Source organism: Danio rerio, chromosome 15, assembly GCF_052040795.2.
Source record: "Danio rerio strain M-AB ecotype USA chromosome 15, GRCz13ab, whole genome shotgun sequence".
Classification (NCBI taxonomy): domain Eukaryota; kingdom Metazoa; phylum Chordata; class Actinopteri; order Cypriniformes; family Danionidae; genus Danio; species Danio rerio.
The window spans coordinates 35908258-35931808 of record NC_141035.1 but is presented as its reverse complement, the minus strand read 5'-3'; the positions used below and the strand labels follow the sequence as shown (position 1 = coordinate 35931808).

The following is a 23551-nucleotide window of genomic DNA, read 5'->3' as shown; positions in this document are numbered from 1 at the left end:
TATTTATTTTTGTGGAGTCTACAAAAATACCACAAAATCAATAATTTACACATTTTCTTTTTTTTAACAATAACTGAGGATTAACAAGAACATTCAGAAACCCTCAGTACCCCATCCCACCCCCACCCTCAAGGAGGAGAATAAAAAATAAAAAGATAAAAAAACAAAGCAACAATTGCACCTACATGAATTGTCAAAGCAACTAAATGAATATACATAAAATCTAAATAACACACACTCACTAATAAAAAGTGCAGAGATCTTTGTTTAAAAAAAGCGTGATAAATCAGCAAAGAAATGTGTTGTATTCTTGACTAAATTAATTAGAGGATCCCAGTATTTATTAAATGTTTTTAGTGAAACCTCTTAATGTAAACTTATATTGGTTAAGTTTAAGTTTCTAAGACCAAAATGTTATTTTTATAATTGAATATATTACATCTACCATTGGGAATGAAACACATATTTAATTGTTTTGCAAGGAAATACTTTTCTATACTTTAATGTACATTTAAAAATGTTATTTTCCATCTCTTTATTATTGTATGCAATGTGACACTGTTCAAACGTAATTAGTTATGGGTAAATCATCTATTTTTTAGAAGTTGTAAAAATCAGTTGCTCTTCTTGAACGATTGGCGAGTCGAACCATTTGTAGAAAGTAGCTCTGTGCTTTCCTGAAGTTAACAGCTGCTTTTGTGGCTGGCGCTCGAGGTATTCTGCGTTAACGTAGGTGATTTGAATGAATGAACTGTTAAGGGCGCATATAAGTTTCCAGTAGTTTTGCCAGAAACCAAGAGATTGAAGGATGGCTGCTCTCAAATGTCAGTTGACAGCAGTCGCTGCATACGGGCCTTGTTTTTATTCACTGTGACATATTTTCATAGAGCTTGTCTGTTAGAACATACGCCACGTTTTAGCAATATTTCACATTTCTTTTCGTACAAAGTGACATGGGCGGACATAAAACATATCTCAGTTTCACTCTAAAAATGTTCTAACTGCCCTAGAAACAACATCATTATATTTGATTCATAGTAATTTAATGCATTTTCTGGGCCTGTAATACAATCTTCGATCACCGAAAACACAGAAACAGCCTGCATTTAATGGGACCTCAAACCATGTTGAATAAGCATTTGATAAAATACTCTACCTGACAAAAGTCTTGTCGTCGATCCCAATAAGAAGAGTATTTTGATCATTTGGAAAAGTGGCAGAAGGTTGATTTTTCCGATGAATCATCTGTTGAACTGCATCCCAATCATCACAAATACTGCAGAAGACCTAGTGGAACCCACATGGACCCAAGATTCTCACAGAAATCTGTCAAGTTTGGTGAAGGAAAAATCATGGTTTGTCATTACATTCCATATGAGGGCGTGCGAGAGATCGGCAGAGTGGATGGCAGACTCTACAGCCTGAGGTATTAAGACATTTGTGCTGCCCATTACATTACAAACCACAGGAGAAGGCAAATTCTTCAGCAGGATAGTGCTCCTTTTCATGTACATTATTTTTGTTGAGTGACAAGACTTTTGTCTAAGCAAAGTCAGACCTTGGAAGTGGTGTTAGTGAGGTCAGCAGAGGGCGCTCAAACTGTGGTCTGTGTGAGTCCTAATGCCCCAGTAAAAGTGAAGGGGACACTGCACTGTCAGTGGGCGCCGTCTTTCGAATGAGACGTTAAACCGAGGTCCTGACTCTCTGTGGTCATTAAAAATCCCATGGCACTTCTCGTGAAAGAGCAGGGGTGTAACCCCAGTGTCCTGGCCAAAGTCCCTCTATCGGCCCTTACGATCATGGCCTCCCAATCATCCCTTTCCATCGAATTGGCTCTATCACTGTCTCTCCACTCCACCAATAGCTGGTGTGTGGTGAGCGCACTGGCGCCATTGTCCTGTGGCTGCCGTCGCATCATCCAAGTGGATGCTGCACACTGGTGGTGGTGTGGAGAGACCCCCCCTCATGATTGTGAAGCGCTTTGGGTGTATGGCCATACACAATAAATGCGCTATATAAAAACACACATTACATTACATTACATTACTGTCCTAATTAAATAATTAAAAATCAAGACATTATCATATTCTATTTTAATAAAATAAGCGTAATCTAGAGGCCTTTGCCTTTTATATAAGCCACTTCTGATATCAAATGATCAACTTTATGTCAAGATATTATTTGTTGTTTCTAAAACTTGGATAGCTGACAAGACTTTTTTCAGATAATGTACTTCTCTGTGCCTCATCCTTAGGTATCCCTTTGAACATGATTTTAGGTAACTTTGCTTTAAAACAGCTCCGTTTGATCTGTTATCCATGCTGACAAAACAGCAAGTGTGTTTCGTTCGGGGTCTTCGATACCTTCCCCCTTATTCACGAGTGGCCGAATGTATTGTTAACTGATTGGAATTGGGCAAGCATGAAATGGAAGTCAGGTTAATATTGATCCTGCTCTTTAACAGGCTGTTTTACCTCCGGCTGTCCTTGCTGTCTCATTTTCAGGTGAGCAGCTCGGCCCTGACCCACTGAACCCCTCTGGACAGAGATCTTTATAGCTTGTTATAAGACAAAGAGAGTGAGAGGAAAGGCGGAAATAAAGTATTCAGTCCAAATTAGGTTTAATCGACACCACTTAAATTAGATTACCACGAAATTAATATTGACTTGCCCAAAATCCAAAAATGTGGCTTACAGTGAGATCTTTACAATGGAAGTAAAAAGGCCAATGCATTTACAGTTGAAGTCAGAATTATTAGCCCTCTGGAATTAAAGCCCACTTTATATACTATATATTACTATATATATATATTCCCCAATTACTGTTTAACGGAATATTTTAAAACACATTTATAAAAATGATAGTTTTAATAACTGGTTTATTTTATATTTGCCATGGTGACATAATATTTTACTAGATGTAATTCAAAATACTAAAATTCAGCTTAAATTGACATTTAAAGGTTTAAATAGGTTAATTAGGTTAACTAGGCAGGTTAGGGTAATTAGGCAAGGTTTTGAATGACAGTGGTTTGTTTTGTAGATAATCAAAGAAAAGAAAATTGCTTAAGAGGGCTTATAATATTAACCTTATAATGGTTTTAAAAAATTAATAATAGCTTTTATTCTAGCTTAAATAAAACAAATAAGACTTTCTCCAGAGGAAAAAATATTATCAGACATAGTGTAAAAGATTCCTTGCTAATATTTGAAAAAGAAAAAATAATAAGTAATAATTTGACCACAACTGCGTGTTAAAATAATCAGTTTTAGTATAGACAGTACACACAAAATGTAATCAATTTGCATGTTAACTTGATTTTACTGTGAAAATCCCTCTTTTATTCATTCATTGTGAAATTATAGAACTCTGAAAGGATCCTAAAATTACCTCAAAATTATGGTACTGTAAAGAAAATACCTTTACACAATGTTATGCTAGTGTGATAATCTTTTATTAACAGATGCATTTTGAAAACAATATATACTCCAATACTACAAAAAATATTTACTTTTATTGAAAGCCATCATAACAGGTTTCTGCAGATTCCTACACACACTTATAATGTCTTACATTTTTAAATATCTTAGGTTTGATTACAGTAACACTGAAATTGCAACACAACCTAATATCATCATCAATAGGCAATGGTTTCAAGTCAAGCATGTCTACGGAATCGTTGAAACGCTAATTCATATCTGCCATTTTATTTTATTTTATTTTTTTAATTTTTTAACTAATATGTTCTGCAAGGACATATTATATTCATTGTGTATGTACAGCTCTCGAAGGAGTTTTTAAAATACTTACACTATGGATTATTTATTTTTATTTTTGTATAATTAATTGTATTTTTTAATAAAGGTCCATATTGTACAGTAACTAAATTAATAATGCTGAAGATTCTAAAAGTAATTAGATTGATAATGTTACATAGTATTTTATAGTTATATAGTATTACATAATATTATAGAATCCTGTCGTTCTTTAAATAAATTAATCTAATAATAGATATAATATAATAATCTATAAATCTTATAATTTTTTTAAAAGTGGAAGACGACAAAAAGACAAAAATGACTAAAGCCCGATTCCAATTCTTCCCCTCACCCGTTTTGTGCGTTCATGTGAATTTTCACAACAAACAAGCAAATTTTTTAATATATTCATAACCGTGTTCGTGTTTTACCGTCTTGTTAAAAAAAAAAACCTCTAAAATAAAATATCTATAATCAATATATCTATAATCCATAATAATAACTTTTAAAAAATAAATATAAAAAAAAAAAAAAGAAAGTCTAGTGGCTGGGAATGAGTGTTTACAGTGTCTGCTATAATGTTTATGTTGTTTTTGTGTGTTTACATGTATGAATATGGCTATAGTGTAAATGCACAGTGCAGTTTACGATCATATTGCCACATTATATCATTACGATGACGTCATGATATACGCCTTCAGTGATTTCCTGAAGATAAATACCAAAAAATAAAGCTACTGATGCAAGAGATTGTGATGACATGATGATGTGTGCAGGTGTTGTAGTGCTGTCCCATTTCCGTAAATTTTGAAGCCCTTCCCCTTCACACATTTCAAGGGCCAAGGGGAAGGGCTACAAAAATAGAATTGTGCTTGGGTCTAAAAAGCCTATATCATATATGCCAGGCCAGTAGACGGTGATATCACTTTTGCCCCTGTGCACATGTGATCCTGTAGTCTTGTAGGTTGTAAAGTACATTTCACACACTAAAATGTTGTCATAACAAATTCATTGAAATACTAATCAGTTAAAATGATGTCATGTTAATGTTCCCATAGTTATCATTCTTGATGTTAACGGCCTATTAGCATATGGAATTATAATCAAGTTGGCACAAATATTTCATTATGGAGACATTCTAATTTTGCCATACGAAATTCTCTGCATATAGATTTTGTGAGTCTCGTAATGATAATCAGTCTGCATGTGTGATATGAAATGCTTCTCACATGAGTAAAACCATAAAAACCCTTACATGGGTCTCCAGTTTCGCCTTACAAATTTGGGTTTCTTTTTCCAGCGCTGACTGCAGAATTCCTGGCATTTGATCGTCCACTTTGCCACATTGTTTGTGCATCGTTGCACTTATGGCTACATTTTGTTTGAGTTATTATATATAAGCCAACTGCAGAGACGTACAGCTACACGTTTCACCCTTTTACCGTCTTGGTACATTGTGTATTTTAACAAAGGCATCTCATCTGTCAATCGTAGAATGGAAAGATACATCAGATTCGATTACTGCCTAAATGGAATATTACATCACACTTACTATATATATTTTTATTTCCTCTTATTTTATTTTATGTTTGCCTTACCTTGAAGGCTACAAGAACATGTGACTTAAATGGTGCAATAAAGGTAAAAAACGAATACTCCAGAGCTCCTGCCATACCTAAAACATGGACCTAAGCAACAATAACCGACTAAATAAAGGCCTTTTTAAAGCCTTTCAGCTCTTCCAACAGTAAAAACTTCCAAACACTTACATTTTTTTGCACCTAGGGAGCTGCTTTCACAAACAGTAAAATTCCTTTTGCTGCACGCTACGTGCAAGTGATTTCATTTGATGTGACTTTGAAAGAAAAAGGCCAAGTGAAGGGATCAGTTTGTTGAAGAAGTCACATAGTGATGGAATGACTGAAGTGAATCTCAAGATAGAGTCTTTCTTCTTTTTTACCAATGAAGGAGCTATTTTGAGCCATGTTTAGTTTTCATCATATTCCTCTAGTCATTGGATGTAAGTCTAGCGCTACATCTACTTCAACACATTCTGATTTGTTTGTTATTCTACACGTCATGTCAGTCAGTCAATGACAATCTCCCACCCCCTCCCAGCTGTGTGGATCAGATCCAAGCTTTTAGCGAAGAACATCATTCAAGTCCCACTGCCATCACAGACCAGCCATCACCTGGTCTTTCTCAGCCCTGCTGCGTCATGCCAAATTTGTGCCCTGGGTAACATAAACCCTCTGATGGCAGAGCGGGTAAGCCGTGCTGGGCTTGAATAGCCTCAGTGTTGGCCCTGATGGCTCACGGGAGTCCAGTGAATGAGCTTCGGGGGTGTGGATAAACGAGGTGGTTGACAATACAAGCGAGGGCTTCTTTGGAGTCACTGGGGAGGTCCGAGTTGTAGCGATCTCGAGTTCCCATCAAGCCTCATTCCTAAGACTGACAAATGACCGTCTATGTTACTAGAGAACTCTTATATGGGAGCATGTAGGCTTTCTATCAAAGGATTGCCTGCTGGAGGAAGAAAAAAAACCCAGGAAGCTTCTGTACCCGTGTCATTGCTCAAAATAGCAACATGCATAAAAGTATTCCAGGAGTGAACTGCTTTCCTAAGCATTTATGCTGCTCCTGATGTAAAGGCTGTTCCTAAAGGTAGCAGCATATTTATAGTATATAGTTCCTATGGTAAATTAACTTGCATGCAGGCAGCACTGTCTATATTGTTCACACAGAAGATGATTCCAGAATGCTGAATAGGGCTTTTATTGATTTATTTATTTTTATATCTAAAATTGGCCAGCACGGTGGCTCAGTGGTGAGCACTGTCGCCTCACAGCAAGAAGCCCTGCTGGGCCAATTGGCATTTCTGTGTAAAGTTTGCATTTTCTCCCGTGTTTGCGTGGGTTTTATCTGGGTGCTTCAGTTTCTCCGTTCAATGACATGCACTCTAGTCCAGTCCGAAGACATGCACTATAAGTGAATTGGATTAACTAAATTAACAGTAGTATATGAGTGTGTGTGCGAGCGAGAGAGTGTATGGGTGTTTTCCGGTTCTGGGTTGTGGCTGGAAGGGCATCCGGTGCGTAAAACACATGCTGGAATAGTTGGTGGTTCAATACACTGTGGCAATTCCTGATAAATAAGAGACTAAGCCATAGGAAAATGAATGAATATCTAGAATTGATACATTTTTATTTTAGAAAAGTTGTGTGTCGGGATTTAGGATGACAATTAATCTGGAACCTAAATTCACTCTAAACTCTGGGCTTTTACAAAGCAAAATTGGATAAAATATGGACAACCCAACTGTTGGGTTAAACATTTAAATTACATTTTTAACACACCAATTAAAACAGCCCAGGTATTTTTAACAAAGGCTCATTCTGAAAGTATGTAGCCAGAAGTACGTTTGGTTGCATTTTGTTATTGACCCCGTTCCTTTTCATGCTTACCAGCTGACCGCTTACCTCCGTATGGATGGCTTTCCTGCTATTATCAGATTGTCTAGTAGCTCACCATGTACGTCGATGTACTTGAGACGCAGAGAGGAGTTGACCACGACGATAGGGTTTGAGTCCAGCAAAGAGCGGTTCCAGAAATTGGGTAAGACAAAAACAGAAGCCAAAAAATAAACAAGTAATAAACAGGGTGAGAATGTGGTAAAATCTAAAAATGTGGTAAAAATCAGCCAAGGGCTTTTCTGCTTTTCAAAACTGTGGGTGGGCGGGTCAATCTGTGCTTTTGAAAACACTATTGGTTGGCTTTAGGGAAGGAGGAGGGTGGGTCAGTGGATCGGTCAGTCAGTCAACCAGTCAGTCAGTCAACAGCGGCCTCAGGTGGATTTACACGAGAATAGCAGGCGTGAATGCCGCTCGCAAGGGAATTTTTGAGATCTTAAAAGCATACAAGTGGCCTCTGGTGGGTTCTTACAAACAAAACTGCAAAAAACTTAGCTCCTGGGACATATTTGCCACTCTCTAGAAATGTATATAGGGGTACGTTTTCAGAATGAGCCTTGGTTTGAATTTTTAGCAGTTAATAATCCTGTTAATCTTTATAAATTGCAAATTAGTTATATCAGAATTTTTACTTTCATGCTGGATTGTTGTAAATCAACATTGAGTCATATATGGAATTACACATGTGTTTTTTGTCTTCAGTTAAATGAAATTAATCTTTTTAACCCAATGGTTGGCTTGGTCTGTACTTGACCCACATTGGGATACAACACCATAGCATTTTTTTGTGTATAATTGGGTGTAACAAATTCTATATTGATGCCAGTGATTTTCATTGTTGTTATCCGAGGTTACCAGAAGAAATAGGAATGTCTGCAAATACAAAAACTGACAACAGGCAGAAACCACGTCCGCTGGGACTTTATATATGTACGAGTTTGTTTTCCTTCTTGTGTAAAGCAACCCAAAGCTAAATACATTTTTTACTCACTCCCCCCCCCCCCCCCCCCTAAAAAAACTCTCTCCGTTTGCTCGGGATCATTTTCTTGTCAAAATCTGCTTGGTTTATTTTGTCTGCATTGCACCGAGGACCTAAGCTTTATCTTGCCAGTCAAAACTGGAGCTCAGCCCCATCAGCTCTCCCTGCTTTAATGCAGGCGTAATGACGGTTTACAGAATTACGGTTTTAAGTTTCCCTCCGTCTGCTTTGATCCATGACCGCTCGCTGGCTCTGTGCCTCTAAATGTTACACGCTCCCTATTTCCGAAAAGCGGTCCCACTTCTTCCTTGGCTCTGATGAAAGCTCCTGAGATATGAGACAGAGCAGGAAGCCCGCTATGTTATTTTATTTTTTTTTCCTTCTCTCTCCTTCCCTTTTTTCCTTCTTCATCTGTGTACTGGTGTTGACAACTTTCGAACGTGACCGCTTTGAGACAAGGTACATGAACCTCACGGGAGTGTAGGGAACATTTTAAACACAGGACTGTAAAGAAACACGTCAAAAGAGTGTCAGACAACTTTCTATTTGTGATAAGCGTTTCTTTACTTCTATTTTTTCAACTGAACGTCTTTGTTCTTTTGTCTAAGACAAATCTGACTATGAGGCAAATTCAGTGACGTATGTCAGGCCAACACAATCTCACGGCAATTCGTAACTTTTTCATTTAGTGGCTAATTCGTACAAATTCGTACGATCTATTTCGTACATTTTAGTACAATTTGCGTATCCCCCAATGACGGTTGGGTTTAGGGGTGGGGTTAGGTGCCACGCCTCCTTTTTAAAATCGTACGAATTAGCCACTAAACTGCCAAAACGTAAAATACTTACGTTTTCTCGTGAGATCAGGCTGGTCAGGCCCAGAGGTCGCGTTAGACTTTGTCATTGTCTGTCATTTTGACCGAGAGGGATGTAAAAATTCCGTCATAACCTATTATTGACCGTCAATTAATTTGCATATTTTCTGATCGCTTTTTTCATTCATATTTTAATAATGAACTACACGACGAGCATATAGGCTAAATTATTCAGTCATTTATTTAACAAATGAACAATAACTCATATCTGCACCTCATATCTTCCTCCTGTGTCGACCTGAACTGGGTGCTTTGCCTGTGCGTAATCAAACGCATCAAGAGAAACTGATGCAGATGCAGTTATCATTACATTCTGTGTCTTTGCCTCGGAAAGTCAACTTCTCCTGAAAGTTTTAAATTTGTTCTGGAGGCTGAAGCCGCGTTCTGCTCCCACACTGGAGAGTCCTTGCCAGAAGCGGCCCGGACTCTACAGACAGACTCGGGCCAGATATGGTTAACAGGAATCGCGACAGTGCTTTACAGCTGCATCACAAAGGCATGTGCGGGAGCGAGCTGCGGGCCATACTCTGCCCGGATAACACTCGCCGATGACGAGTCGAAGCCGGAGGCGCCGAAGGGCAGCCGAGCTCGGGCCGATTACTACCTGCTATCTGGGTAGCGCTACTTCAGACCGCGTTTTGTAGTTAGGAAACATTTTTCCTAAGAAAGTAATCAGAAGTTTGCTGGATTTTCTGAATGTGGGATTTCCCGGTATTGCAAGGACTCGTTTCACCGGGAAAAATACTGGAGCACACGCTCCTTCAGCACCAGGGGCGCAGCTTCACCCCTCTGCGTTCGGTAGTGCCCAGCTCACAACGCACTCCAAAGCACCTGACCTCCTTGTTGCCGCTTGGTTGGCACGTAACAACAGCTGTCGGCGACTGAGGATTTTGGTCTGTTTGTTCTTCATCATTGTCCACTGCATCACTTCCTCTTTTTTTCACCTTTATTATTAATATCGCAACTATTTGGCCGTTTAAAGAAACTTCAAACACTCTGCTGCTGAGATTTTTGCAACTGTACGCAGCGCAGTGGTGACAAAGAGGAGACAAAACAAGGGCAATCGCCATCAGCTGGACAGGAGTGGGAATTACAGCTACAAATTACAATAGATCCCCCTCAGCATAATCCGTCAAAATGACGGATCACCTTCAGATTTTTCCGTCACTGCTGAAAAAAAATACGTCAATGACGGAAAATATTCGGTTAACGCAACCTCTGGACAGGCCTGACTGCCATTTTTCTTTCTTTTCTAAATTAATTAAATCTGATGAATGAATCACAAGTGTACGACTAAATATTTGTTGTAAATGGCATCTATAATATTTTAATGTTGTCACGAGTTTAAAGAAATTAAACTAAAACAGGTTTCTTTTGCAGTCTACTCTCTATTAGGAGTGTGAATAGTTAGGGAGTTCACAATCTGATCTGATTCAGCCGATTCGAACGTAATCACTCAATTGAAAGAGCATTATCAATGGTTATCAGCTGATAGATATGGGCCAGTAGGGGCCTTCTGCGCCTACTAGTAGGGCTAACAGTAAGTCATTATGCTGAATGGTCATAGTGTTTTACATTAAGCACATCAGTGTTCAACTGTTCTTATAATTGTCTATAGATGTGATGGCTTGTGTGTGTCATTTGAAAACAAAAGACCATTTTGAGAAGAAATCACATTGTATTGAATGTAGAGTTTCATTTTGCAGAATAATTGAACAGTTTTGCCCAATGTGTGTGTGTGTTTTGTGATTTGTGTGTAGAGTTCTGACAATATGAGACACCACTTGGTGAAAATCACTAGGGATGAGGATTGTGTTTTAAAACGAAAAGGATGAGCCATACGTGTCCCAATGTGCATGAGGCTTCACTGTGTGGAGCATGAGTTAAACTTTTAACTTGAGCTCAGTTTTTAGTATGCTGTTTTGAGGCTTGCAGGAGACTTACAGATGCAACAGTCCAACACATATAGGAAAAAAAATAATAAAAAGGAGTGCAGTGCATTACAAAAACCTGTGCAGAACTACTACTAGTAGTTTATTTATTTATTTATTTATATATTCATTATTCATTATTTATATATTAAATTTTATTTAATTTTTAATGTAATTTAATTTATTTTATTTTATTTTATTTAAATTGTATTTTATTATTATTTTTTTTTCATTTTTAAATTCATTTTATTTTAGTATTCATGCTGTCCCATGATATTTCAGAATATTTAATCTTTTTTATTGTTTTTGTGATATTATCTAACTCATGACTGTACAGCACTTTGGTGAACGCCTGTTGTTCCTAAAAAGAAAAGTGCTTTAGAAATACATTTTGATTTGATTTGATGTGATGTGATGTGATGTGATTTGATTTGATACTGTACAGTATCTTTGATATTTCATGAATGCCTTTGATCCATTCATGGGCCGGATTTACTAACCAGATTATCACCAAAGTGCAGTTACACAGATGTTCAGAAGAGAGTGTATAATTTTGTGAGTGATGTACTGCACTTGGAGAACATTGCTTGAACCATGTTGCCTATGTTGCCAAGTAGTAAGAAGACCAGTTAAAAGTTGCATAATAGCAGATACTAGTACAATTATGTTGTTTTATTTAATCTTAATGTAATTAACTTTATTTATTTTATTTTAATGTAATATAATGTAAGGTTTATTTTATTTTGATGTTATTTAATGTATTTTTATATAATTTACTTCATTTAATTTACTATAATTTATTTTAATGTAATGTTTATTTTATTTTAATGTAATGTTAAATTTATTTTACTTTAATGTAATTTATTGTAATGTTTATTTTATTTTAATTTATTGTAATATTTATTTTATTTTATTTTTATGTAATTTTAATAAAATTTATTTTATTTTATTTTTATGTAATTTATAGTATTTTAATTAGTTTTATTTTAATGTAATTTAATGTTATTTTTATTTTGTTTTATTTTGATGTAATTTAATGTAATGTTTAATTTATTTTTAATGTTGTTTAATGTAATGTTTAATTTATTTTATTTTAATGTTATTTGATGTATTTTTGTGGCATTTAATTTATTTTAATGCAACTTAATGTATTATTTAAATTAGATTTTAATATAGTTTATTGTCATTTTATTTTACTTTTATAACATTTAATATAATGTTTTTAAAAATATATTTATTTTACTTTATTCTAATGTAAATTAATGTAATTTTTATTTTATTTTATGGAATTTAATGTAATGTTTTTTTATTATTATTTTAATGGAACAATGTAATGTTTAATTTATTTTATTTTCATGGAATTTAATGTAATGGTTATTTTATTTTAATGTAATGTTTTTTATTTATTTTATTTTTATTTTTATTTTTATGCATGTTAATGTAATGTTTATTTTGTTTTATTTTAATGTTATTTAATATATTTATTATTTAATTTACTTTAATTTATTTTACTATAATGTTTATTTTATTTTAATGTAATTTAATGTAATGTTTATTTAATTTAATGTTTATGTGATTCAATGTAACATTTTTAAAATTGTAATTTTTTTATGTTATTCTAATGTAATTTAATGTAATGTTTATTTTATTTTATTTTAATGTTATTTAATGTAGTTTGTTTTATATAATTTACTTTATTGTACTATATTATTTATTTTAAATTTTTTATTGTAATTTAATGTCATGTTTATTTTATTAAATTTTTATATAATTTAATGTAACATTTTTAAAATTGTATTGTATTTATCTTATTCTAATGTATTTTAATGTCATGTTTATTTTATTTGATTTCTTAAATGTGCTCAAGAGTTAATAGTGTCCATTGTCATTTTGTCTCCTGTCTCGTCTGCAGGCCCGGAGGAAGATGAAGCTCTGAGAGGGAGGAAGGGTTTCCGCGGGCAGGCATCGGTCAGCCAGAACACTGAGACAGAGCTGATGCTCGAGGGGGACGATGACGCTGTCAGTTTACTGCAGGAGAAAGAGGTCGACAACTTGGCAGGTGAGTGGATCTATACACAACACAGAGGGCAATTTGTATGGAAGAAATGCCTCTTCATGCAGTATATGCATAGTAAGTTAAGTCATACATCAGCTCCTTGTTACTTCCCTTCAGTCCTTCAGCTTCGATGTGTTACATGGCTTTGAATTGATCATTAAATGGTTAAAGAAATTACAAATGAAATGAGAGAACACAATTAGTTATCTTAATAAAACTCCAGATTCTCCAAAATCTTATTTTAAATGATCTATGTAGTGAGAACCAGCCCAGAGCACTTCATCGGAAATGTCTGCATAAATCCACATTTGGTAGCATTTATTTATTTATTTAAATATGGCTTAAGCATGGCATTTTGGCAGAATGACAGAGTTTGACATAGAACAGATAAATAAATATATCTTTCTTGTCAATCTGGATGCAGACCAGTGTAGTTAGTGTGGTTGGTTTGCTTTAGGACTGTGTTTATGTTTTTCTGGCAGTCTGTAGGGTTAAGTATTGCTCTGGACAGTGTTACTTTTTTCTGTCTCTGTCGAATGTTTGTTTATTTATTATTTCAAAGGTTATAGTATTACGTTATTTTCATATTTGTCTTTTTCCCCCCCCTCACAGCCAGTTTGTATCCACGAGTAAATGTTTCCAGAGGCAGGTTTGACCATTTTAAGAGATTAATCTTTTTTAAAAGCACTAATACTTTAATATTGTTTACACCGATTAAATAAAACATGAATCATGCCAACAATTAGGAGGAAATCAGTTATTCAATTAATCAAAAAATATTAATACCTGAACTATCGTCTTCTGTTAATTGTTTTGATTTGGAAGATCATTTCTGGAAAATATTTTTCTCTATTTATTTATTTTCTATGCATAGTCTATTTTTTTTTATTTGTCATTATTAAAAATGTTTCTCTCTATATACAGTCTGTTATTTTATATACTTATTATTATTTAAATGTTATTGATTTATTAAATGTTATTTATTTCTTTATATAGTCTATTATTTCATATGGTTTGTATTGTTTTGTATTTAAATGCTATTGATTAATTTATTTATTTTCTCTATATAGTCTAGTATTTGATATACTTTTTATTGTTTAATTAACTATATTTAAATTGTATTTATTTGTTTATTTTCTTTATATAGTCTATTATTTTATATACTGCTTATTTTTTATTTAGTTTTATTTTTTGTTTTCCTCTATATACAGTCTATTATTTTATACTTGTTAATGTTTATTTAATTGTATTTAAATATTATTTGTTTATTTATTTTCTCCATATAATCTATTATTGTATATGTTTTGTATTGTTTATTTAGCCTGATTTAAATGTTTTTTTTTGTCTGTAGTCTATTTTTTTAAACTTTTTATTGTTGATTTAGCTTTATGTAGATGTTATTTATACATTTATTTATTTTCTCCTTATAATTGTTTATTTTATATGTTTTTAATTATTTATTTAGCTTGATGTAAATGTAAATTATTTTATTATTTCTTTATTTTCTCTGCAGTCTATTGTTTTATGTAAATGTTATTTATTTATTTATTTATTTATTTATTCATTCATTCATTCATTTTTTCTCTATGTAGTTTATTTCATATACTTTTTATTGTTTATTTACCTTTATTTAAATACTGTTTTTTATTTCTCTATGTAGTCTAATGTTTCATATACTTACTATAGTCTATATAACTTTCAATAAATGAATTAATAATTAATGAACTATTTATTTTTAGTCTATTGTTTTTTTTTTACTTTGTATTGTTTGTTTAGCTGTTTATTTTGATTATTAATTTTTTTCTTTATAGTCTATAGTCTGTTTTGTATACAGTACTTTGTATTTGTTTATTTTTTGATATGTTCTATTTTATATACTTCCTATAGTTTATTTGACTTTATTTAAATTTATTTATTTATTTATTTTCTCTATAGTCTGTTGTTTATATACTTTTTATTGGTTATTTAGGCTTTATTTAAATGTTATTTATTTATGCTATATATTCTATTATTTTATATTCTTATTGTTCATTTAACCTTTTTTAAAGGTTATTTATTTATGTTCTCTATATAGTATGTTATTTATGTACTTATTGTTTTTTTTAGCTTTTTTCAAATGTTATTTATTTGTTTATTTTTTGTATAGTTAATTTTTTAATTCTTCTTATTGTTTATTTAATTTTATTTTAATGTTATTTATTTATTTGTATTTTCGATATAGTCTATATTTATATACGTATTGTTTATTTAACTTTATTTAAATGTGTTTTTATTTTATTTTCTCTATACAGTCTGTTATTTTATGTACTTGTTTTTGTTTATTTAGCTTTATTTAAAATGTTATTTATTTATTTCTCTATATTGCCTATTATTGTATATACTTTTTATTGTTAATTTAACTATATTTAAATTGTATTTATTAATTTTTTTATTTTTTTTAAAGGAGTCATTAAAAAGTGTACTCACATTTCGGATATGCTCCACAACTGGAATAAGTGTGAGCTGTGCTTTGCTAACACAGTCAGAAGATGTTATATGTGATGTATGTGTTCTGAATATGAAACAGACATGTTATTAATAATGCCCAGAATAATCAATGCCCCGACTCGCTCTGCAGACCTTCATTAGTCAGTGAAGGTTAAAAATGAGTGTTGAGATATTTATGTGTCAATAAAAAAAGAAAAAAGCCACTAGCCTAATATGTATATTTATTTAATCTGAAATGTTCTATGTAAACCTCAGTCCTATTTATGCATAGCCGGTCTTGCTTAAAACATTTCCAAACACACATTCTGTTTACACTCAGGCAATACTTTTAGAAATATGAAGGTTATTCTATAGAAATCCACTCATTTGGCTTTGTATGAATTCAGGCATCATATCTAAATCATGATCGCCTTAATTACCTCAGATATTTTCCCACTGATGTTTGCCAGTTTGCCTTAAAGGAATGCAGTCTGGTTTGTTCCTTCTGTTCGTATTATTTCCCATCTATGTTTAAAGTAATTTTACTGGAATGTAATTAATCATAGATCCTAGCACATGCTCATAAATCTCTAAAACGTAAATAATCACCATAATAAGGATTAATAAAGCAACAAGTGCATGGATTGTGTTTCCAGCCATTAAAACATTTGATTTTGCTATGCTTCATACTGATTGTATTAAAGCAAACCTAGTAAATAAATTAGCAATTAACTAAATTATTTTTCATATTCAGTAGGCTATTACCTTAAATCAATGAAATAAATTACCTTTAAATAATTTGCTACTGTATATTTACTTAAGTATACAGACATGTCTTCATTTGTTTTGTTCAGCATATGTTTTTATGAATGATATCAGGTAGGTTAATGATGCTCAATATTCTGGTTTTTATGTATTTATGGATTTGAATGTCATATCACAGCTTTAATCTTTGATCTGATTGGTGAATCTTCACCACAAGGGGAGCTGTGCTATGTTTTTCTGTGTCAGTTTGCTGTGTGTGCGCTGTTTCTGTTTTGACACTGGGCCTGCACGCTAATGCTAGTGCTAATGAGAGCGGTGTAAACAACAGGCCAATCAACAACAGTCTTCTCACAGCCAGTGGGAGGGGTTCGGTTTGCGAACTGCCAATCAGAGAACAGGAACTGTCATGACTGTATTTACACCCACAACTGAACACAGACAGAATAGATGTGATGTGAAAAAAGATGCGATGCTGATTTGCTTTTTCATACTCTCTCGCTCTGTCTTTTCTATATGTTTTATTATTTATTATAGGCCTATTCATTATATTATTGACATCAGAAAGTATTTAAATATTTAATAGAATTGTATTTAAATATATATTTTAATATAGTTTATAATAATGTTTATAATTGTTATAGTCTATATTTCATACAAATAAATTGCAATAATCGTTCATCCGGGGAAAATAAAGTGACCACTTTTCTGGATTGGAGTTTGTTTGAATAACATTTTAACATTTATGTGTTGATGCAAGGGTCTGACAATTTTCTTATTAAAATATAAATTAGTTAATTAGAGGTTTCCCCCTAAGAAAATAACTATTGTTCAAATGGATCCCCGTTTCAGTTTGAAACATTGATATTGTGTTGTCTAAAAATCACCTATTTTTATTTATATATTTATTCAAATTTAGAAGAAATGTCATCAGTAGTTTGCAGCACAACAAGATAAATTGTTTTGTTCTACCTCAAAGCTGATCTTATATATGTTGTATTCAGTTCAACCAAATTAATATTTTATTTTCATATTCATATTAGGCCCCCGTAGTGACACAGAAAACAAACATCTCTTTTCCCATCATGCCTTTGTCCTGCCAGCCACACTCCTATGACATCACAGCCGATAGCGCGCGGCAGTCTGTTTAGCAGCTGACGTCATGACACGGCGCGCGCGGCCCGAAAGAACCGCGTGCACCTCAGATTTGCTGAGTACAGCTGCACCTGTTTCGTTCCTACATGATAATCTGCTAATCCTCACTAGTACTCTGAAATCAACTCTACATCACTAGACTATAGTCACAAATTAAATAGGATTAACGGAAAATTATGAACGCTTTATTTTAATACCAAGTCATATTACTGTTATCAGTAGGCTATTGTTAGTATAGTATAGTATAGTATAGTATAGTATAGTATAGTATAGTATAGTGTACAGTATAGCGAGTTTGTAGCTAATCTTAGTAAAAATAGGCCTAAATGTTGTTCCTTGGTTTACAACAATGGAGAAAGGCTTTATTCCCAGCGGCGGGTGAGATTACATGTCACATGTGAAACCTGATCGCACTGATTCTGTAATATGAAATTATTTTTGCTTCATCCCATTTTAAAGGTCCCCGGAGGTTTTAGCGCTAATCTTCTCTGCGCATTGGATTAATGTTGTATTGTCTCCGGATTCACAAGAGTCCCTCTAGGCCACGTTACAATTGCCTCTTTCTCTATTAAACATGAGAGGGACTTGATTCGGATTAAAGGGCTCAATTTTTTTCACAGGTGAAATTATGTTCATGTATTTTCGGCGTTTTGTGTGAGATTTGATGGGAAATAAAGATAGATATTTGTTGGTCATATACATTTATGTGTTTAAATGCATTTATCTCCTATTTATTTTTAAGCAGGTCCATAAATGAAGAGTTCGGATGCAAAAACCTCTAAGCGCATCTGGATTTTTCTCCTAAAATTAGCATTTCGCTCAATCTTTTCATGCAATTTCCCTTTTAGGCCAATGCCAATTAATATGTTATTTTATTGCCTTTAATGTGAAAAGTGAACATAAATAAAGAAGTCTCAGGAAAAAATTGCCATTTTAGAAGTAAATTTCAGATCGCAGGTTTTTGCATCTGAACTCTTCAAATGTATTTTTAGGCCTTATATGTTTTCGCGTAAAATCTTCCTGTCTAAATCGTATATTTGTGCTTCTTCGATTTATGGTCTTTGATACACAAATGTTAAATATATTAATCGTGTTTTATATATATATATATATATATATATATATATATATATATATATATATATATATATATATATATATATATATATATATATATAACTTTTTTTCTTTTTTAAATAAAACGGTTTGTTATTATTTGCTAAGAGTTGAAATAGCGGTTGTTGTAGCTGGTACAAAAAGGAGGTAAAGCGGCTTTGGTTTCTACGAGCGGTCGGGGAGAGCAGTGAAGGAGTGCTCTGGGAATTGAAACCCAAATCCACTTGTAATCTTGCAACAGTATCGGGCATAATTGGCCGAGGAGAGCAGATTAAGATTGATGAGACGTTAAAGTGGCTCTTTGGAGTTCATGAGATCGATAAATATCCCAATTTCTAGAGCCTCTCCTCACATCCAGGACCGATCCGTGGACTGCTGCAATGGTGAAATAATAAAACACAGAGGACTGGTCCTATAGAGGAAAAATAAATGGAGAGAAAGAGCGCACACAAGCTTGAGATTAGATCCTTGTCATGTGACCTGAGGTCAGAATGTCTGCAAATATTTTTATAATAAAATATCAAGGTCAATTCTACAGGTCTCACATCAAAAAAAGAAAATCGACGATTAATTTGATTAGGTAGCGAGGGCTAAATGCGTATCACTCAAACAAGATTTGTTTTGTCGCTGAATAACGCAGGAAAGTGACTGTGAAATTATTGCTGTGAGGATGCATAGAAACGCATATCTACTCTAAAATGTTCCCATTTCCCTTTATATAATTTAATAAAGCAACAGCTTAATAGTGTAATTGCTGAAGTTCTCTTTAACAGTGTTCCCCCTTCTGTTTCATTTTGATGCGCGTTTATGTAAAGCTCTAGTCGATATTTTCTTTTGACCAAGCTTAAATAGAAAAAAATATATAACAATTTTCCTTGATGTAAATTGAGATACTTCTGAATAAACTACAAACATTTTTACACACCCACTCGCGTGATGAAAGTCGCTGGACCACCACCATGTCCAAGTGTACAAAACTATATAAGAAAAGGCTGACTTGGGGGAAAAAAAACATTGTAAACACATTCCGAAGAAATGTCACAATTTGTTTAGTGTAAGTGTATGGTTGTGTATAAATACACTAACTTGCATCACGTCTCTTCTGTTTATGATTGACTGGTTATATGCTAAATCTTGGCAAATTCCCCTGTGAAAATAAAAACGTATTTCCTTGTTACAGGCCCTGTTGTTTTGAGCACTCCGGCCCAGCTTATTGCCCCGGTCACTGTAGCTCGTGGGACTCTCTCCATCACTACCACGGAAATCTATTTTGAAGTGGACGAAGATGACCCAGCCTTCAGACGCATTGATGCCAAAGTAGGTTGCATTTCTGCTGTGCATCTGTAAGTGTGTAGTACGCATGCGAATATAAATCAGAATTGCACTTATCGGGACGTGGATCGAAATAAGATGCTGAAATATTCAACAAATTATTAAAACTGTCATTTAAAAAAAAACAAAATCGAGGTCCATGAATACCCCGCAAGGCCATGCGTAAAGACCAGGCCTAATTTTGTTTTAAAAATAATAAAATAGTTTTTTACTAAAACTGATTTAATGGCACATAATTAGTAAAATGATCATTTGAATAAACTAAAACTAGTAACTCGTCCACAAAGCATTTAAATAAAAAAATCGTAAATCGGCTTTTGAATATCATAATATAACATCGAAAAGGGCAATCACAAAAATGTTGGTACAAATAGGCTAAATATATAAATTAAGGTGTGCAATTCTGAGGCGCAGAAATGTCGTTGCAGGGTTTTATTCTTAAGATAAACATTTTCTGACCTGTTTCTGCAATCCATATTTCAGCTCATATTTGTTCTTCTCTCATCAGTCGGGAAGAAATGTTTGCTTATGTTCCTTTTTGTGCTTTATTCGCTTTTTATTTTGTAAGAAGAACCAAGCTACACTCTATAATTTTAAGCCGAAGATCCAGATACTTAACCACCCCCCAAAAATATTAAATTGCAGTATATGTATCACGAATCATTATTTGGACACAAATATTCATTTGTTTTTATTAACTCTTTAAATAAACTCAGAGACAGATATAAAAAATCAAATCACAAAATGTTATATTCCAGTGTATTTCAAGTGCATTGTTTTCAGGTATATTTTTTTTCATATATATATTCTCAACTTCAGCCTTTTACCATGTAAGCAAGGTACAAACAAAAACGGTCGAATATAGCCTACTTTAAATAATTAATTCAAGTATGCGTATGGAATGTTTAGGAACGTAACAAATAGTACCATCAAAATGTAAACTTTTGCAATTTGCCATTGACAATAGATTAAATCGCTGATGCAGGTTTAAATGATTTTTTCTTCTTTCTCTCTTCAGAAATAATCCAGGCGAATGTTAAAACAGGTGAAATTATACTTCTATTTACGTGTCACAGAACAACATTCACAACTGCAGACCACCGGATTCACAATCTACAAATGTGTCTATTTACAGTATAAAATGTACAGGTTATTCTGTCTTCGTGTGTCGAAAGCTTTTAGGTAAAATGTGTTGTCGGGCAGGGCTCGAAAAAAGAAAAGAAAGAAACAGTAATACTGACAGGTAACCATTCATTTTGATTGTTGATACAGTTTGCTCCCTCACGACAAATTCTCGTCATGTAAAGTATTTTTAAACGGAGCTCTCTAAAATATTTTTACAACAAAATCAACGGAGATTGGTTTCAACAGTGACCATTTTGTGGAAGAGATCCTGATTAGCATCGTCTAGGCCTCAGAACTTTGATCAGTCAGACCTCCAATTCACAAACATGTCGTTTATTTTTTACCTCAGAGTTTCTCCAAGCTTTTAGGGTTGGTTAGAATTTCTCTTGCCAGTCGCCAAGTCTGTTTGGCAGCGTTTTCAAGGGCCGAATGTGGCTTCCCTTGGAAAAGGTCTAGGTTTGGCAGAAAATAATGGGGGCATCTCCTACACTGCAAGCACGAAATGAGCTGCAATAAAATCCCGTTCAGCCGATCCCCGAGGCAGTTTTCGTCCCAGTCCGACTCGCGCGGGTGTTTTTCGCACTCGTAAGACACAAGAGTTTTCATGTGATAGTTGTTGAGAGGCTGTCCCGGTAGTTCAAGGTGACGGTCGCGCAGCGTCTTGAGCAGGGACAGACATTTCTTCCTGCAGCCTCCTAGGAGCAGTCGGTTCTCCGCTTCGGCGAACTGCAACACCCAGGCATCGCTCTCCGCCGAGCTCTGCTTCCCGTTCAGCGAGTAACACTCCTTCGACAAGAGATTGAAACCCTCGGCTTTGACTTCTGCCACTCTGTTCGGCCCAGGCCACGGGATGTGCGGCAGCGGCCAGTGAGCAGCGCTGCGCGGCCAAATGCCGGTGCACTTGAACGCAGGAGTGATCTGAACCACATATCGGTCTCTGATGCGTAATTTCACCTCGCTGGTGTCGGCGACCATTTTAACCACGTCCCTATAGCTGCACTTATCCACCGCCTGCGCCACGAGCGTCTGGAACCTGGAGCGGATCTTGCGCGCGGACAGGTATCCCGAAGCCGTGATGAACTCTACCCAGAGAGACATACTTCTCTTCCGCCCGTCGCTGAGCTTGAGCACGGCGCAGCCCGGCAGAGAGCCGTCGTCCACGAAGTTGAAGACCCCCATCTGGTTCAGATAGAGGACCACCTCGAATTCAGTTGGAGAGATGACCTCGAGCCCTTCGAAGCGGTTATCCATTTCGTTTAAGGAGCTGATAAAGCGGGGCTCCTGGACCTCCACCTCTTTTAGGACATCTGAGACCACCTTGCACACCTCCCGGATGGTCTTGGAGATGGCCGCTTTCCGAGACTGGCATTTCTCGTTGTAGTATTTATTGAGATGATACACCAGCTTGGCCTGGGCGGCGATCATATTTGGACAGAGATCCGGGTTGTACACCGGAGTCTCGCAGTAACCCGAGGGATCCAACGCGGCTGTTTGTACAGGAGCCAATTTTAGAGAAGAATGTGGACTATTTAGAGAAAAAAAGGGGGCTATAATTTTTTATAATGCCTTTTTTATTTGTGCGTGGAGCACATGCACAAACTCGGGCAGTTAAATCATCTGCTTGTATTTTCTTATGCGACCAAAAAAGAAAAAAAATCAAACCCCTTGGTCTAATTCGGCAATTAAAAGTCCATACGCACGGATCAGTAGTTCAGCAAACCTCTTGTATCCACTTGCGGTGCCTTTTCTCTGTTTTCAATAGGGGTTGGAAAGTGCAGGGTGCTCTTAAGTGTGTGTCCAAGCGGTGTTGGTGTGTTTAAGACTCCGAACTCAGTCCTCTGAAATTATAAAGGGAGGGTTTGAGATGAGCTCGTCCAATCACAGCACGAGTCGTCACTGCCTTCAGTTTATTGACGACAAATTAATCCTTAGCTTTTATACACAACCAACCCGTCTGTTGGAAACACACCTACACTTTGGAGGGAGAAGAAACAGGTTTATTCGCGATACATGGACCTTTTCTGTTCTTCTTTATAGATAATTTGGTTATTTTGATAATTTATCAAGGCTTGATTTATAACCAGAAAGCAGGCTATTGAATTTCATATTTGTGAATATTTATTGTGTATGCCTATTATTTGATACTTAACATGTTCATTATCGTTTTAAGAATATTTATTATGATTAGATTTAAGACAGGTTATTTAACATTTTTTTTATTTTATTTATTTCGTCTGTAGAATGGCGTGCACTTTGAAATGCATAATGTTTTTCGTTGATCTGCTCATCCGATTTATCTTTTGGCTGTGCAGTATAGTTTTGCGACATTCTTTGATATGACTACATTTATATTATCTGTTGCTTATATTTGGTGATATCTCTCTTCAGTGCGTGTAAATTTAAATCCGCTTTGCATAATGTGTTTTGTAAAATATTCTTTAAAATGTTTAGCTGTGTAAATATGTTAGTTAATGCAGGGATGTTTTCTTTAATTTGAACCATTTCAAACATATTTTCCTTTATTAG

The 23551-nt window shown here is 34.6% G+C and overlaps 2 protein-coding genes across 9 annotated transcripts in view; one reads left to right on the top strand and one right to left on the bottom strand.

Moving 5' to 3' along the window:
- nbeab (neurobeachin b) overlaps positions 1-23551 on the top strand; it is a 569044-nt gene that overhangs the window by 370659 nt on the left and 174834 nt on the right. For 6 of the 8 annotated variants that reach the window (XM_087284306.1, XM_087284305.1, XM_087284304.1 and 3 more), the window contains exons 38-39: positions 12926-13072; positions 19749-19885. In XM_087284306.1, the coding sequence (XP_087140432.1) occupies positions 12926-13072; positions 19749-19885 (284 nt within the window). Of the gene's footprint in view, positions 1-12925; positions 13073-13681; positions 13715-19748; positions 19886-23551 lie in introns of all 8 variants that reach the window. The other 2 variants (XM_087284302.1, XM_087284299.1) reach the window with 1 other exon arrangement.
- mab21l1 (mab-21-like 1) lies at positions 20567-22828 on the bottom strand. The gene is given in 1 exon segment (NM_152974.2): positions 20567-22828. A coding segment is annotated over 1 exon segment (1080 nt). The 5' UTR covers positions 22451-22828; the 3' UTR covers positions 20567-21370.